Below are 18,784 nucleotides of genomic sequence, written 5' to 3' on the forward strand. Positions count from 1 at the left end.
CACACACACACACACTGTAGGTAAGCTGGAGGAGAGGTGGGTAAAGGGGACAAGGCATTCCACACAATAAGTACCATGACTTGTGACAATTTTATCCAGAGGGCATCCTTATCGTTATCTTCTCCTCTAATGTGTGAAAGAGTCTGATGCTTTAAGTGTTGTGTTGAAATAAAAAAACTTCAGCAGCTTTGCCTGAACTACTAAAAGAAGCACTTACTGTCCATGCCTGCTTGATCTATACTTCTTTACATACCCACACATATGTCAATCTTTAAAACACAACCAATACAAATAAATGGCTGTAGTTTTGACTGCAGATATAAGGAATACCATTCTTTAAAAATATGTTACACAAATTCAAAAGGCTCTTCAAATAAAGACACATGTGTGTTCTGTATACACCTCCAGCTACATCCATGTTCAAACAATAAATGTATGTAAATTCATAAACAGAATACAAACAAAATGTTTATTGACCTTTAACAAGAATAATCACGATATTTATATATTTACACATAAAAACTGACTGAGAGAAAAAATACTAATTTTCAATATAGAAAATATTTTTTTTATTTTCTCAACTAATCATATTTGAAGACGATTTTCTACTGTATTTACAGATGTATGTTATTTAAGGAAGCCACTTACAACATCAGAAGACATTAATTACATTAAGTTAAATGTTTTACAGTGATTGTCATTGTATTATTAGATCTGTGAATTAAACTGGGGGTGATACGGGTTTACTATTCTTACTGTTGGGGATACATTTCTACACTGATTACAGATTTTACATTTTAGCAAACAGCTACTAAAAGTAAAACTCACACTGAAACAGTTAACATTATAAATGAAAATAATCACATTTTCGTGTAGTACTGTACAGTACCATCTGTGTGTGGGCTCACTTATTGTGTGTCAGTACTGTTTCTTTGTCTTTGTGTAAATGCTTGCTGATAAACATTTAGATATGTATTTTCATTTCTGCAATCCAATATTTGATATCTATAACTGCAATAAGGAAATAAAAACAAACAAACAAATATATTACATGTACATGTATTTATATGTTTGGTGAGCACTGACAAAATACAGTGTTTTTCATTCACTGAACACTGGTAAACACACAATACAGCAGTACCACAACTGGGGTTTAAAAATCAGGCATTCCTTGTCAGCATGGCATGTTTCCTGATTGTTTTAATCCAAATGAAACAACACCCAGAGTGATGTTTCAAACAAGAAAAAAATATTAGTGGTTCCTTTTCCTTCATCATGAGTGACATCTAGTGGCGAAGGCATTTATTACATTCAGAGTGACACACAAGGAAAAGGGGCCCACTCTATTTAAAATAATGGTACATTTTATTGTCGTAGTACAAACATTGATGAACTAATATATCAGTGGTTTAACATTTAGACAGCAGCCAATAGTTTGAATTTGCAGCACTGGTGGTAACAACTGACTAAGATGACATTTTGATGGATGTAACTAAAGCCAAAAACATCCATGACAGTGATAATGCCAGCCGTGTGGGAGGATCGTTTGGTTATGACTGTGTGTGTGTGTGTGTGTGTGTGTGTGTGTGTGTGTGTGTGTGTGTGTGTGTGTGTGTGTGTGTGTGTGTGTGTGTGTGTGTGTGTGTGTGTGTGTGTGTGTGTGTGTGTGTGTGTGTGTGTGTGTGTGTGTGTGTGTGTGTGTGTGTGAACAGCTTTGTCATTGTCTTCGGTTAACCTATTCATTCTTCTTCTCTTTACATGTGTGAGTTTTTGTGTCACACACTTGCCCCCAGAGCAGGTGATGGGCAGGTGAAAGGACAGGCTTTTATGGACACAGATGTCGTGTGTTTGTATGAGTGTGCTACTACCTAAGCTATACGTGTGTCTACATGTGTGTGTGTGTGTGTGTGTGTGTGTGTGTGTGTGTGTGTGTGTGTGTGTGTGTGTGTGTGTGTGTGTGTGTGTGTGAGAGAGAGAGAGAGAGAGAGAGAGAGAGAGAGAGACTTGAGGGTTAAGACTTGGTTTTAGGGTTAAGGTTTGAGTGGGATTTGGTATTTAACATGAGTGGGGTACCTCTCACATATAGAAAGACAAATGAATATGGGTGGATGCATGAAGAAGGTCTTTCTTCCTTCTTCTCCAGGCCTGATAAGCTGAATCAGCTATAAATCCACCCCTCCCCCTACCTCTCTCTCACACACACACACACACACACACACACACACACACACACACACACACACACACACACACACACACACACACACACACACACACACACACACACACACACACTACATGCATACACACACATGCACGCACACACACTAATTTCCCTGTTAAATGCAGTGGTGGGTATTTGCATGTGTCAGGGACAGTGTAGTCCAGACCAGCAACCAGCTGGTACAGTTCTGCTTTGAATCCTTATCTCACTGTATAACAAATCCATTCATTTCTTCTCAATGGTCATGTGACACCAACTGGGCATATCTAATGTTCAAAATGACATAATCTGTATTTTTCATTATCTTTATATGAATGTAATTAGCCTATTACTGAACTCTCACGTTTAACTTGAAGCATTGGAAGCAACACTAAAATCATGCTGTACTACCGCACAGACATACAGGGTAGTGTGTTTAATCATATATAAGCTGCAACATCAAATTTGGACACTTGACACCCATTTAATTCAATTTTGTTATACAGTTAGACATAGAAAACAATTGCTACTGTTATATGTGTGATTGATAAACCTGTGATGCTAGACTATCATCACTACTACTATCATCACTACTACTATGTACTATCCAAGTATAATACTTGGGATCTAGTGAATGTTAAACATCATCTCTTTGTGTGTTCATGTGTGTTAAGCACATCAACTAAGACAGACTGCCTTACTGTGGTCACTAACTCCTCTGATGATCCGACTCATATCATATATGGATGTGTAGCTAGCAGAATCCAGTTTAGCATCAGCAGTTCTAGGATTTTTTTTTCTCCATCATCTTTTATTTTAATAAGAATACTCGTAATCCGCCTTGATTGGACACCAGATGGATTTATATTTGGTACAGGTCAAAAGTTCATCTCTACATTTGACTCATGCAGTCAACAGCCAGACGTTAAGGGTGGGGACTTTCTAATGGTTTGAGGCAGCAAAATACTGGGAGCCATTATCTGATGATTACTCTCCATGGTCGTGTAGCAGTTACAGAATATCAGATAATTTTCTTTACCAGGTGCACCGTATAGTAAGGTACAAACACTGTTTCAATTGGATATTTCTTAATCTTATATATTGTTCAGATAAAATTTGACTCATTTTTACATTTGAGAGATGTAAAAACATCCTGAACGCTGTTTGTTTAGCTTTAAATGTTATGACTTCTCCCAGGATATACAGAAATATTTGTAGCTGATACACATTTTTGTCCAGAGAGGGTATGTGTCAAGCTTGTTCATCTTGATTATTGTCCAATTCTTTGAGACTGAAATAATAAGATGATTTTAATTTGTAACTCTATTATCATACAGTGCACTCACATTTGAGTGGGAGCTCCCCCAATTTCACACATGCTGATATATTCTACTCTGTTCAGTAGCCAAATGAGCTGAATTGTGGTTGGGGTTTTTTGTGTTTGTTTTGTTTAGTAACTGTCCAACTATGGTCTCATCCTCCAGGAATTTAGTGAAATGTCTTTAGTTGTCTGTTTAATATAAATAACATTTATTTATTGCCACTTATACATTTTTATATGACCATGATAACTTTTAAAACACTGTAACACAACACACTGACAGGCACACCCTCTGGTACACACTTCAGTTGCAGAGAATAAAAACAGACTTCATACTTATCTATTAATGCAAATATAGCATGCAATATTTCAGGTTATTTTGTGATATTCAGCCAATGGTGTGTTGTAGTTGAATAGATTGGTTGGTTGGGACATGCATTAACACAACCAACTGAGATGTCGTTTTCTGTGTCAGTGTGAGACAGAACTATTTGAATAGTCAGTGAACGCACCTGCACACACACATACAAACGTGTTTGCATACACACACACACACACACACACACACACACACACACACACACACACACACACACACACACACACACACACACACACACACACACACACACACACACACACACACACACACACACACACACACATGACTGTGTATCTGTACTGAATGCTGTTCTTCAGGTGGAAGGTTGCCGTGGAGACTAATCCAGGTAAGGATGATGCGAGCAGGACATCTGCTCTTACCGCCTCCACTCATCTCTCCGCTAATATCTGAGTGGACACCCAAGCAGCTGGATTGACCTGTAGGAAACAGATAGAAAGAAAATAAAGATCATGATGTTTTTTGTGGTAGTGGCTGTGAATTATCACTAAGCTGAAGTAGAGAAGCAGATAGAAAGACAAACTGAAATGAATTTTGATGATAATTGTAATTGACAGACAGAGCTAGACAGGGAAAAGACAGAATCATTGGCACCAATATTTGTGACTAATTTCATTTTCTGTGGCAAAAAACAACTTGTTTTCATGGCTGCTCAATACACAAGATACTCTAAATTTAGCTTTTAATAGGGAATGTGAATTACAAGGTATCAACCCAAATGTCTCTTCCTTTGTGTTTAAAAAAACATCACAACTCTCTGTGCTAACTTTTTTTGAGACCTTAAATTTTATCATCACTTTCATCCTGTAGTAAAGAGGGAAAGTAAGAAGTAGCCAGCCTGGTGAGTGAATAAGCCTCAGGCATTTGCATGACTCTTGATTATCAGTAACTGTCAGAGGAAACAGCACGCAGCCTACAGAGGTAGTGTCAGCGCACACACGCGCACACACACACGCACACACACGCACACACACGCACACACATAGCCTCTGGGAAGAACTCACTACTCGCTCCACCATTTACAGATAGTAAAAAACTGTTTGGCAGGCACCACAAATGTAATCATGTTCTTGCTGTGCAGATACAAAACGGGGTCTTAATGATTCTGATACAAAGAGGACACAAATGTGTTTCTGCAGAGCAGAGTTCATGGGGTCACAGCTGGGGCTGCAGGAGTCCTGAATTAGGACAAGGCACTAAATTCTGGGGTTGCTTGGCTGTCGAGTCAAGTGAAGTCAATTTTATTTATATAGCCTACAATCACTAATTTATCTCAGATGGCTAAACCTTTGATTAGTAAATAAAGAAGCAGTGGGTGGGATCCCTCATTCAGGCATGTAATACGTGTCCCATACACAGAGTGGATTCTTGTAGCTCTTTCCCAATTCTGTTTTATTTTACTGCAAAACTCAGTTGTCAGCAGTTCTTGACTGTAGAAACACTTTTGAATGTTTGTATGTTTTTTTCTGTTTGCACTAAGCTGACGAATATTCTTAATAGGAAAAATATGATTCATCTTTTGTTTGCTTTGATGTGCTACTTCACAGGTACTGCACATATAAACTGACTAAACTAACTAACTTACTAACAGGATATCATCTATTCCAAATGTGGGTGTTTCTTTCTGTGTGTTCTAAAGTAAAAAGAGGAGAAATGTACATATAAAAGCTGAATTCTGCAGGACAAAAATGGTATTCCTGCAGACACACATGAGCTCTTTTATTCTCTCATGTTGCTTTGAAAACTCACAAAGTGTTAATTGGCAGGCCTCTCTTAATAAAGACTTTATGGCATTCAGTGTAATATTTCCTGCCTGTGGCACAGTGTCTCAGATGCAGGATTATTGATAAACTGGTGTGTTTTTGAAATGGTGTATAGTGTGTATAGTAGAAAACGGTCTGAACTGTATAGTGTGTTCCAGTGAACACACTGTAGAGTTCAGACCATTTTCTACTTCACAGAGAGAAGCTGGTGGCTCCCATGTTGAATCCTAAACAAAATAGCTGCAAGCTAATATGACTCCTGGAGCTGGTAGGAAGGGTGTAGCAACTGCAGCAGGACCAGTTGGGACAGTCAGTTTAAATCGTGGTAAGGTAACCAGGATACTGAGGAGTGTGAGCTTTCCCTTCCTCTGCCTTTGAACAAATATTGACCAGAGCTTTAAGCAGAAGCAAATAAGCTCTCAGGTAAAGAGTGATATGTACAACAGGCTTTCTCATGATGTCTCTTGTAAGATGATAAAACTTGCATGAGATATGTTTTGGGATAACAAAGATTGATAGGGATTTACCAAAAACAATGTGAAAGAAATTATCTGCATAAGTGCCCAAAACTGAGAAAAAAAAGAAAGAAAAAAAGTAACTGTCACACATCAAACTGTCACTGGAGGTGGAAAACATGCTATATACTGTGCATGGGACAACATGCTCAGTCAATCACAAAAAAGATTCATGCATCCAAATGCCACAAAGGCACCATCCAAAATTACTTTTAATCATGTAACATAATCTGTTAGATTTTTAGTCAAAGTAGCTGTAAAATGTGTAGTTTTTTAGATCAGAAAACTGAGATTACATGATTGTGTTGAACTTGTATGTCACTCTTGGCTCAAGAAACACAAGACAGTGTTTCGATTTTAACAAACTGCATTTATCAGGGAGACAATTAACAATTAGCCAATGGTTAAGTTATGTGGTGCATTCACAGTGTTTCAGCACATGGCATTTTGTCTGCATGAAATTGGTGCAACTTCATTTCCACTATTGAATAAATCAAAGTGTTGTAAATTGTTGTTACAATGTTAATGCTGGAATATTAATCTCAATGAGACTTTTTTTGTGGTTAAATAAAGGATAAATGAAAGAAAGGACTGTTTACTCTTTGGTAAGGGGGCATGGTGATGTTTTCTGTGAATACTTGCAACACTGGGTTCATCAATTTATTGTCTTTGTGAAATACAGAACTTTTAAACAATTTCCATTTTATTTAAGAGTTAAGTACAGAGAGAAAAAAGAACATGCCCTTTAATATAAGGAACTATAAAAAAAAAATAAAGAATGGTAGAAGTGTGATGGCTGAATGCTGCATCATTGCATCCAAATGACATGACAGATGGCCCATATCAGATGTCTGCTATGTGTGTGCGTGGTTAATGTTTAGTTAATGATTAACATAACCTTCCATTAAGCCATCTTTCTGCTCCCTGGTGTTAGCCTGCAGCCTCAGCTCATGACGTAGGAAGTGGACGGTAATGAATAGGCCCCCAGTGGAAAATACAGGCTGTCATCATGAATGTGCCAATGGGGAAAATGATTATCCAAAGAGCACGCAAAGACAGATACCGAGATCATCATCCCTTTTACTGTAAATGTCAACCTTTTTCTTAGTCCTGTGTGAGGATGAACACGAATCATATGATATCATGCAGGGGTAACTAAACAAGCAACGCTCCCAATGTCAGTTACAGCTTTATCAGTAGTGACGCTCAGCTTCTGTCTCATTGGCAGAACCACAACAGACCTGAACCGACAGGTGTGTCTGTTAAGACCCAGCAGGGTTTAGATGAACATATGGATTTATGTGAGACTGATATTCATATTTTTACTTTTTTAATAAACCAAAAACAGAAAACACTGGGGCCTTTTCTCTCTCTCTCTCTCTCTCTCTCTCTCTCTCTCTCTCTCTCTCTCTCTCTCTCTCTCTCTCTCTCTCTCTCTCTCTCTCTCTCTCTCTCTCTCTCTCTCTCTCTCTCTCTTTATAAACTTTAAGCCTTGATAACATCACTGTTTCTGTTAACGTATTTCACCTGCTGTTGCCTTTTCCTCTCTGCTTGTCTTTCTTTTTGGATAAATGATTGTGACTCCACAAGTCAAACAACATGTTGGCCCAAGGCTGCCATTGCTTTCTTTAGAGCATTGTCTGTTAGCAGCTGTATGCAAATAAGGCCATCTACCTATGCAGTGAAATATTCTCTACACCTGGTGCTTCAGGTACTGAAACTACATTATTGTTTTAGGTCATATAAGCTGGAGCAATGGTCCTGATTCCATAGTTGATGTATTAAAGTTGAGTTTTTTTAACATTTGGGTTTCATTACAATAATTCACTCACGCAATATGGCAGAAACACCTGGCCTTACCCATTTGTGTACGTTTAATTGGGGGATCTTTTAAGAACAGACTCCTTAAAAACAATTGACATTCCACCATTTGTCTGAATTAGGCAGTGTTAACAACAGCGATGTTCTTTAGTGACGAAAAACAAACTTTGTGCCTTTTTCCAGTTGCCAACCCGTACCTGCATAACGCGAGCCGAACGAACAAAACTTCATCTTCAGGTATTGTACGTGAGGCTCAACGTGAAGCAAATACGGACATGAAAAAGTCACAAAAACGATCACAGTGAGAAGATGATCCAGAGCGAGATGTAGCTACTGAGCGCGTAACAGCTGGCCTCTCTGCTGTCAGGAACACCTTTGGAAGAGAATTGGAAAAGTTAGAAAAACGAACAAAAGAATGGATACTATGAAGAAAATGAAAAATGAACGAAAAGCGTTTTAAACTTACCTTTAGAAGAAGTAAGGCAATAAAGGTACATATGCGCCAAATCTGGAACAGGTTTGGTTCACCTTTCACGCGCACTGAATGCGTGCTGTTTGTAACAGGTATACACCTTTTATACCTCTACATGCGCTCTCTCTCTCTCTCTCTCTCTCTCTCTCTCTCTCTCTCTCTCTCTCTCTCTCTCTCTCTCTCTCTCTCTCTCTCTCTCTCTCTCTCTCCACCCCTCCTGGATGAAAGAGAGAGAGAGGATCCTTAGTGCACAGACACCTGTCGCACGGTGAGTTGCTCTGATCCAATATTGACATAAAGGGGGAGGTGTACACACACACACACACACACACACACACACACACACACACACACACACACACACACACACACACACACACACACACACACACACGAAATGAATTAGTTTTACCAACCCTTTTCTCCATCCACAGTGCCTTCCCTCCTCCTCTGTGCCAGGCAACGTGTCTGACCTTTGTGCCCGCGGTGATCTGTTTAAAAAAAAGAAAAAGAAAGCTCTTTGTAACGTAGCTACCTGCCGACTTGCTCAGTTTGGCCTATTCGGCGCCTGACCGGGCATCATTTCCATATCATATGCCTTGCAAATGATATTTCTGCTGCTGGTGACTCACCTTGTTCTGCAAGTTTGGGAAAAAGCTCATTGTTGAATCTTCCTGGTGTTGTGAAATGAAGCATGAAAAAAATTAGATCAGCGAATGATAAACTTTATTTATACAGTACTATGCAAAAGTGTTTCACATGTTCAAAACATTTCAGGACTGAATGAGGAAAAATTCAGACATTACATTATAATGGAATGAAATAGTCTACCCAACAGTGATAGAGCATAGAACCAATGCTGTAAAAAAATGGTGTCATGTTGGAAATATAACAGTTTGTTTGTATTAATGATAGGCTTTAAAATATATCTTCAGGCAGGGGCTCTATGACAGCAAAAGAGGAAATCCACCCTGACTCTGAAATATTACTCTATAAAATCATCCATTTCCTCAAGAAAAGATCAAAATTTGAATTAATGACATGATCACGTGCCAGTTAGGAAGATTATCTGATGAAATTAGTGTATGACTGTGTGTTGTTTAAAACATTTAAGCAAATTATATCCATTTGAATGGTCTCTGACTAAGAAAATTATGTAGTCTGTGGTTTACTGAACTAAAGGGGGAGAGAAATCACCTTTTGAATCGTTGAGTATATATTTACAAACAGTTTATGAAATTGTTCAGCATAACAGACCATGAATAATATAATACTTTTATATGAATATTTAAGAAAATAATTGGTAAAAAAAAATAAGTTTGTAAATGACTGTAGGATAAAAGTAGATGTAATTTGTCACCTGACAACAGAAACTGTTCCACACAACAAGACCGATCAGAGCTCTTGTCACTGCTCTGGTTGGACCGTCCATGTTTCACAGTAGCACAGACATTGTACTCCTATACGATTAAATAAATTGACAGTTTAACATAAAGGATCAAAATTCAGAGCAGCAGAACTAAAGATATAATCTTTTTTATTTCATGCATCCTTCTTTATTGTCAAAACCTGGCACCTGCATTAAATTATATTATCCTACTTAACTCAATTCACTCAACTGAAAAGATTTGGTTATGTTATAGGTTCATGTGTCCTCCAGCCATTATCTTTAAACAGACAATGAGGAGCGTGCTACAGAGGTCTGGTGACCCCGCCTCTTTCTAACTCCACACCGCCCAGATTTTTAAACGTGTAGTCTAACATCACTTGAGATCATGTAGCCTATGAGTTCACACAGCCAAAAAAAGGCTTTACATAAACAGACTTCAGTGTGTCATATCCCTAATTAAAAAATAAAAACACTGAAATACTGGAGGAAAAAAGAAAAAAGAAAAAAAGAAATTACACTGAAAAATGTATTTTATGCTAATAATTTTCATTTCTAAAGTTGAACTGCTGGACACAAGATGTTTTCTACTACTGTACTAACTTTCTACTTCACCATTCTGCATCAACTTAACCCATCATACGTTTACGCTTGAACTCAGATTTAAGGTGAACACAGAAAAATGTTCCACTTTCAGCAGATCAGTGTTAAAACAGCTTTCTCTGCACAAACATCATTCTGCACAGTGAAGCTCAAACATTCAACTGAAGGAACAAAAAGAAAAAACACATTAATACACTGAGCTGAATTAAGTTGAACTTTGAATGTAATTGAATTAATGATTTTCTTGAAAAATGTGTGCATTACATGTAAATGTCATAGTTGATTATGCATTAATCTGGGAAAAACCCACTGAATATCCCATTAAAAAACAGATCTATAATGCAATAATGTAGTGCTGGGTGAAAACTATTTTGCTGACTTGAAAACTGGACTGACGCGACGACTATATGTTAGATCACATAACCACTAACTCACATCATTTGCAGCAAATGTTTTTACAGATGTAAAATGTTTCGTTCAATGTAAAGCATAATAGTTAAACATGTATTTTGAATATATCTGACCTATTTAGATATATTACTATCAGACAAAACATTCAATTCAACTTTATTGCTGGTGCTTGACTGTTCAAACATCAACTGAGATAACACATCAATAACAATTAGAGTATTAGAGAATTAAGAGTGAATTAGAATAAGAGTGAGGATCGTCAGTAGGTGAGCAATATTTAGTATTAAAGGACTTCTTTTCTTCAACATTTAGGATTTATTGAAGGTTCTATTCTTTTTGCCAGAAAAAAAAGACATTGCATTTCTTTTATTCATTAGAAGAAACTAAAAACCAAAGGTCCCTGTCAGAGAAGAAAATGAAACATTTATTCAACAAATCAAGAGAAAAAATACATGAATGAACCATATCACTGCATGCAGTAGTAACAGCACAACAGTCATGGCCCCAGGACACACTGCTGGCAAAATTCAACCTCTGTCTACTTTTGAGGGAGTGGTTACAAACTGAAGGCAATTTCCTGTAGAAAGAAAAACTTGTTTATCCACTGTCTTTTTTTTTTTTAAAGAACTTGTAGAGTGGTTGTGTGGGCTCACTGATCACATCACAATATAACTGCATTCATCCCTCTTCAGAAAAACAAATGTCTCACATCAGTTTTTTGTCATTTTAAGTTATCAGTATGGACGGCACACATTGGACGTAATCAAGACACTTATGTCGTTTATCCCAGCCACAATCAGCACTTCCACATCTTAGAATTAATGAGAGGCTATACTCATCAGATCATTCGAGATAATATTTAAATTATTACAGCTGGTGAAAAATACCTCTCACATAGACAGTTCACTGCTCAGAGGTTCCACATATCAGTCATATTTTCTTTTAGGGAATCTCAAGCAATCAGGCAAAAACAAATGCAATCATTTTGTAGTGAACCGATCAAGTTTATAAAGCGTTCCCTCAAAAAGTTGAGCAAAGACCACAGTGAGAAACCCATCATCCATTGCTGAACTGTAACTGATCGAGCTGCTGTAAATACTGTAAATGTTCATGTAACCAGAAAACTACTGAGATTATGAGGAATAAAATGTGTCGGTATCAGACAACCCTAATTCTAATCCCAATTGTGCAACTTGATATACACAATATTTATTGCTGTATGATGAAAAAATACCCTGAATTTTAACCTTAATACCGCAGTCAATGAGCCAACAGTGTCATGCTCTTAAAAAAACTAGGTTAAAAAACAGAAAATGATTTAACTCTCTCTGCATGGTTGGATCGGATGAGAATAATTCATTAATCTCTAAATACTACTGAACCCTTTTCCAAAATACTTAACCATGTCAGAAGTAGCAGAGCCAACCAGTTTCCAGGTCAAGTTGAGCAGCTTATTAATAGGACAGAATCGAGAGTACACATAAAAATGTTCACCAATAAAGTGTCAGATTCCCCTAAACTGGCCCCTTGCATGTTAAATTGTATAGGAACCCGTGTTTTGATGTGGCAGTGTGATGTAGAGACGCACATATCTACATATATTTCTATGTATACAATTATGTGCACACTGGTGTTCCTGAAAAAATCTAAACCTAAAAACAAAAATCCTGATCATCTGCAGAAGTCCTCATTACAGCTGTAGCTTGAATTGTCAATTAGACGAAAAGATGCTTTTTTTCTTGCTCCTAGTGGCCACTCTGTCCCAGTCTCTTTGTGTAGGCCTCCCAGCCCGACTTTCTGTACGCCTCAGCGGCTTTCAGCCTTTCAGGAGCCTCCAGGATACCCCGTCCGACGATGATGACATCAGAGCCTTTGTTGCAAATAACTTCCTCTGGAGTGGTGTACTGCTGGCCCAAAACATCTCCTGGTGTGGAGGGAGACAAGGAAAGTGTGATGGATAAGTAAGAGGTACTTGTTGACTGTTTGGTCACCGGCTACTGAGAGTCAATCATTTATTGTACTACAGCACCACCTTGTGTTCGAGAAGTGTCACAACATCAAAAAACACAAGGCTTCAAAGAGAAATTACATAATTAAAATCTATTTGTAAACAATGACATTTAGACACATTTTATTGTTTTGTTTAACGCATTACATTTAAATTAAAACAATGGCTATGAGATTAATTTGCTGACTCGGGTTTAGTCAGAAGATGCTTACATCCATATCAAATTAACAATAATTAAGCCATACTTTAATGCACCAGTGCCCTGATTCTGAGGCATCAAGGACAATTACAGCCCTGTGTGCAGTACACACTAAGTACACCAAAAAGCACATCACACAATGTGTCTTCATTGAACTCCTTAAATTCATGAACACTGCATTTATTGGTATTTATATAATTAATAAATTATTCGTTTGTGAAAGACGCTATTTAAATGTAACATATTATTATTATTATTATTATTAAGTATGTATGAATTTAACAAGATGGAATTTTACTTTATACATATAAGCGGTCCCTTTTATTTCCCTTCATTAACTTGGAAATATAAAATGAAAGATTTCTGTGAAAAAAAATTAGTCAAAACCATAAAAATAGCGAATGAAATGAAATTAAGAAGCATTTAAATTACCTCCGGCCTTCATCTGCACCCCGGGGGTCATGTGGATAAAGTCTGGCCTCTTAGTGACCTTAGAGCCACAGATGAACCCAATCACAAAGTCTGACTGCTCCTCTGCCATCTTCACCTGTAAGGACAGATAACAGAGAAATGAGTGTTGTATAATGATAAATGGATAGCAGCTCTCGAGGAAAGGAACTTGCTTAAGGACACTGACATGCTGGAGACATGCTTACCGCAGCCTTTGTGTATTCACCAGTAGCCAGAGACCCCTGGGAGCTCATCTGTGCTATGAGCAAACAGCCTCGGCCAAGAGGCTTCCCTACAGAGCCCAGACCCTTCACAACTCCGGGCCCCGGCACCACATGAGCGTTAACTATGTGGGACCAAGACGAGATCTGGTACAAACCACCTGCGGAAGAGATACACGTACATACCGGTAGGTTAAAATATTAATACACATGTTGTAAGTGTCTATTAAAAACAAATATTAGACATGGAATAATAAAAATAATCTTTTCACCTTCATACTGATGCTTTACTGTGTTTCCAATGTCAGCAAACTTGCGATCTTCGAAGATGAGGAAGTTGTGATTCTCAGCCAAAGCCTGTAGTTTCTGGCTGAAGGCTACAGTGTAGTCCTTTCAGTAGACATAAGCAAAGTCACTTCATCAGTTTATTTGTCCTGACCTGACAAATTCCTCCTTGAGGCAAACAGATCTGCTTCACTCCTACCTTCAGGATGTCTACGTGGGTCTTCAGCACGCACATCTTGGGACCTAGAGTGTCCGCCAACTGGAGCAGCTCCTCGCTGCTCGTCACATCAACAGACACACAAAGGTTAGACTGCTTCTCTGCCATGATCTTCAGCAGCTTTGACGCCAGAGGATGAACATCTGTAGACAAGAGGAAAAGAGAAATTATATATGAAGAGGTTAATTCAGGAAATGAAGCAACAAATGAAAAGTATCACTCAAAAAGCCCGAAGATTAAAGTATTTGTCTGGAGCCTTGATGATAAAATTGTAGTAACATTTTCTAGTGGAGTGTATTTTCATATGAAACTATGAAACACTGTCTGTGATATTTAGACAGCTCTACAGGAAGAGCATTTGACTAAGTTCGAAAGATACATACTTGGTAGTTTGGCTCTGTCTGCATAGCTCAGCTCCACGTTCTGTTCCATACATGGCTTCTTGGGAGCAGGAACACCATTACCGTTCTCCTCTTTTGGGCTGAAAGAGCCATATTCAAATTCTTTATATGGATAACTGTAAAATGCAACCTTTGAATATGAACTTGACAACAACTAAACAAATCTTGAAGCATTAAATGCAAGAAAGCAGATTCTCTCCCTCTTGTGTTAAGTTGTACCTGAAAGTGTTATTCTCCAGGATGAACTTGCGGACACTCTGTGAGGTTTGAGCGTCGATGCGTTCGGCGGCAAGCAGCACGTTGAGCAGCTTGAACATGGAGATGATAGGATGGAGCTTGATTCCCTTAGAGCCCAACATCTCCACCCCGCCTTGCTCTCTGTCCATAAGTACGATGGAGTCTGTCACCTGTAACAAATAACCAAATATGTTAAAAGAGATCAGTTTTAAAATCAGGGAAAAAGACTCATTGGTCTTCATCCAACCAAAGCTACCATAATATCATCACTACTGTATTCATGTTGCTACTGCACCTTCAGTCCCTCTTTGTAAAGCACTTCGGCAGTCTCCAGGATGCTGGTACCGCTGGTCACCGTGTCTTCAATGATCAGACATGTGTCCCCCTCACGACACAAGCCCTCCACCATACGCTTGGTCCCTGGCAGGGTTAGATAAGGGCAGCTTATCAGTACAAATAGACATGCTTGACCTCTTTGGCCTTTTCAATTTTATCATTAACCAAGAGAAGCTCCTAAAAAAAGTTCCTGAAACTGCTTCAATCACGTGTGGCCAAACTGACTTTCGTGAGTGTTCATGAAGATCAGGTTTTTCCTTATTAAATGAGCTTCTGCTATGACAGATATCACTAACCAGATTTAAAGTCAAGTGATTCACAATGGGACACTTCTTGACCACAAATATTGCTGCTAGCAGTCAGGCACTCTTCCTCTCTCCTCTGGCTTCTGTCATGTTTGGTTTTGGGTGCGTTTAGTTACATTTATCTTTCAGTTATGAACAATAAATCTATTTCTAATAACTCACATCTCCCTTCCTTTGTCCAGCCTTGAGCTCCGTTGGGATAAACAAGGTCAGCATTCCTGAAAGCTTGATAAAGCCTCCCTATCCTTCTTGCCACCTACCATAGTCCTTGGCCTCCTTTCGCCTGATGAGCATGGGGAGTTCATGTCTGGAGCAGATGATTGTAGCTATAGGCAGGGCTGTGTATGGAACACCGCACACAGAGTCAAACTGCAGCCCCTCGTCTTGAACTCTCTGGTAGATGAGACTTGACACCTGCAGATATAACCAGAGAAACTTTTTTTTAAGAGGATCAAGGTTTTTAAGTGGCAGTGGGGCCTTTTAGCCCTTTATTGATTGTTCTTTATGGTATTTCTTATGCACCTTTCTACTTCCAGCTGTTAGTAAAAAAGCTGAACATTTTCTGACTAGTGCTTTTTCTGTCTCAGTACATTTGTATCTGGTCAGCTAGTTGAGAATTTATACAACAGCTTTTTTTCTGAGTCACTGTTCTCTAAGGCTTGATTGTGTTGCCTCATGTATAATCTACTTTGGATAAAAGCGTCTGCCAAATGACAAACAATATAAATGTGATGGCTGCATGACTAAAACAAGTCACACAGGAGACCAGAACACTGTACTTACACTTATATTGATTTAACATTACCACCCTTACTACAAGATCCAACACATTTTATGTCCTTGATAATGTTTTAAACTCTATAAAAAAAAGGGACGTTTATGGGTAACGTAACCAACACCTTTAAAAAGAGGAAAAACTGAACTACTTTAATCAAATTGGGGTCATTGACATTTATGAAAGTGTACAAGAGTTTTCAACCAGTTTTAAACAAACCTGTTGCATCTACTTCTATTCAGTGCAAATAAAGCCCTTTAAATAACTGAATACCTGCAGAGACAATAACAAACGTGATAAAGAGATGTAGATTCAGCTTGCTAATGATTTTTTAAGGCTGAGTAAGTGGTTTTGTGTTGCAGTGCATTGCTACATTGATAGGACTTTGAAGATTATAGTGCAATTTATTGACAGGCCTTTTAAATAACAGTTTTCTTGAATAAACTAGTATCCTCGCTTTATTCCCTGGAATTATTTTAAGTGTGACTTCTGGACTTTCAAACTTTAAATGAACTTAATAACTTCCATGTGTGCACCCAAGTAATCACAACACTTTAAAAAGCAGAGGAAGCTGATATTAAAACGTGACTATGTATATGTATATGCCTCGTAACCTGCATTTTGTGTTTAGTTTTGGCTCCTTTATTAAACACCATTTAAAGTCCAGCATTAGGTCGCGCGCCAGGGACGACAGCGACAGCAGCAGCACGTGTTTACCTGGTTCATGAGCGCTGGGTAGGACACGAGCACCCTCAGGTCGATGTAAATGGGTGTCAGCATGCCACTCTTCAGTTTATACTCTCCAAATTTCACTGCGCCCACATCGTGCAGCTTCAGGATCAGACTGTCGATACAAACGTTTTCCATGTTGTCGTTCATTTAGAGATTAGACACAGCGCTCCCTCCGGCTCTGGTTGCTTCCTCTGAGTTTTCTCCAACACTCTCGCCACTTCCTTCCTCTTCTTCGTTTTCTTCCCCTGCTGGTTTTGATTTGATTGGCAGTAGGCAAACCGCTTTAAAGTGCATTAGCGCCACCAGCTGATCTGGAGTGTGGGCTAAAGAAGCTCTGCCCTCTCTAATACTGCCACTAAACAAACAATCAGGGTTGGTAAGGTAACTGTGGAAATGTAAAAGGTTACAGGTTACTAGTTACCATATTTAAAATGTATTAAATAATGTAACTATTTAAATTTCTTAATCAAAGTAATGCAACTTATTACATTTGATTACTTTTTCTTGTTTTCAGCTGAACAAATCGGTTCAGGTGTTTTTCATTGATACTGACATGATTTATAAGTGAGATCATTTCTTATAAAGCAAGATTTATCCCTCATTTGAAAATGTATTAGTTAGTTTATGTAGATGTGTGGAATATAAAATATATTTAAAAAAAATATTTTATGAAAAAAGTCAAAAGCCTGGCATAGGTTTAATTTATACTTTGACATCAAACTATATTGTTTTCAAAACAAACAGAACTATATGTATTCAGTAACATGTTAAATATTAACAAATGAGGAAAAAACCCTCCCCAGAGCTAAATCTTAAAGGTTTTCTTACTTCAGATGCAACCCCCATTGTAATTATCAACATTTTTAAGTTATTGTAATTTAATTACACATTTTATCTCAGTAACTGTAACAGATCACAGTTACATTTATTATGTAATTACATTAAGTAATGCTGTAACATGTAACTAGTTATTCCCCAACACTGTAAACAATTCTAAACATAACACTTAAATAAAATGTCATGATTAAATTAATAAAAAGGAACCAAATGAAAATGAAATTAAACACATCTAATATGTCTCAGATTAAACTCATTAATCATGTTGATCTTAAATAGGGGAGATGCACTTTTAACTTTTATTTGAATCCCTCAAAAAACTGTGTCCTTAATAGATTCCCATTCAATAAGTAATTAAAGGCTAAAGTGTCAGGAAGGAAAGCATTAGGATATATTTAGACCAAATCAGAGGAGCACACCACCGCTCCCTCTTTTCATTCACTCTCTGGCTTACTCGACCACAGCTGTTCTGTGTCTTTCTCACTCGCTGGTGCTCTCAGCTGTGTCTCTCTCTTTTCCCTTCATCTTTTTTTCAAAATGAGTTGGGAAGCCAACAGGAAAGCCTAAGTTTACTTTTAAGGTAAACAAGCGAAGAGAAATGTCCTCCCCGCCTCATAGTAGTCTTGTTACTCCCTCATGGCAGGATTTTACAACTCTGATCAGTCTGATTGCCAACTGTGACTGGCCAACACAACATGACGTCAGCTTGTGTTTCTCTAAAAGTTCACTCTGGATCAACCATGATCATCCCCGCAGCCTAAACTCACTAACCCCATTCAAATGAATAGGAGGACTGGCATTTTCGCTGCATCGCCTGATTTGGTCTGAACGTGGCTTTTCTCTTCTTAAGCTTATTCTGTTCAAAAGATGTGGACTGTCAAATAG

The 18,784-nt window shown here is 38.1% G+C and overlaps 1 protein-coding gene across 1 annotated transcript; it reads right to left on the reverse strand.

Annotated features, from left to right (window-relative positions):
- Positions 1-11,230: 11,230 nt before the first annotated feature.
- On the reverse strand, positions 11,231-17,302 carry umps (uridine monophosphate synthetase). Its single transcript, XM_062431659.1, has 10 exons — positions 17,048-17,302; positions 15,816-15,969; positions 15,210-15,334; positions 14,897-15,084; positions 14,660-14,757; positions 14,259-14,419; positions 14,047-14,164; positions 13,760-13,935; positions 13,536-13,650; positions 11,231-12,820 (listed from the first exon to the last, which is right to left on the reverse strand). Exons 1-10 carry the CDS (start codon positions 17,207-17,209, stop codon positions 12,642-12,644), a joined length of 1,476 nt encoding a protein of 491 aa, XP_062287643.1. The 5' UTR covers positions 17,210-17,302; the 3' UTR covers positions 11,231-12,641.
- Positions 17,303-18,784: the final 1,482 nt, after the last annotated feature.

Source organism: Scomber scombrus, chromosome 13, assembly GCF_963691925.1.
Source record: "Scomber scombrus chromosome 13, fScoSco1.1, whole genome shotgun sequence".
NCBI lineage: Eukaryota > Metazoa > Chordata > Actinopteri > Scombriformes > Scombridae > Scomber > Scomber scombrus.

Bases quoted from the DNA above. Each gene is read 5' to 3' on its own strand.
- umps (XM_062431659.1), bottom strand. From the start codon at position 17,209: ATGAACGACAACATGGAAAACGTTTGTATCGACAGTCTGATCCTGAAG. The intron at 15,335-15,815 runs GTAGGTGGCAAG...TAACCCTGCCAG, and splicing joins AAAGGAGGCCAAGGACTATG to GGACCAAGCGTATGGTGGAG. The intron at 13,936-14,046 runs GTGAAAAGATTA...TCTCTTCCGCAG, and splicing joins AGTAAAGCATCAGTATGAAG to GTGGTTTGTACCAGATCTCG.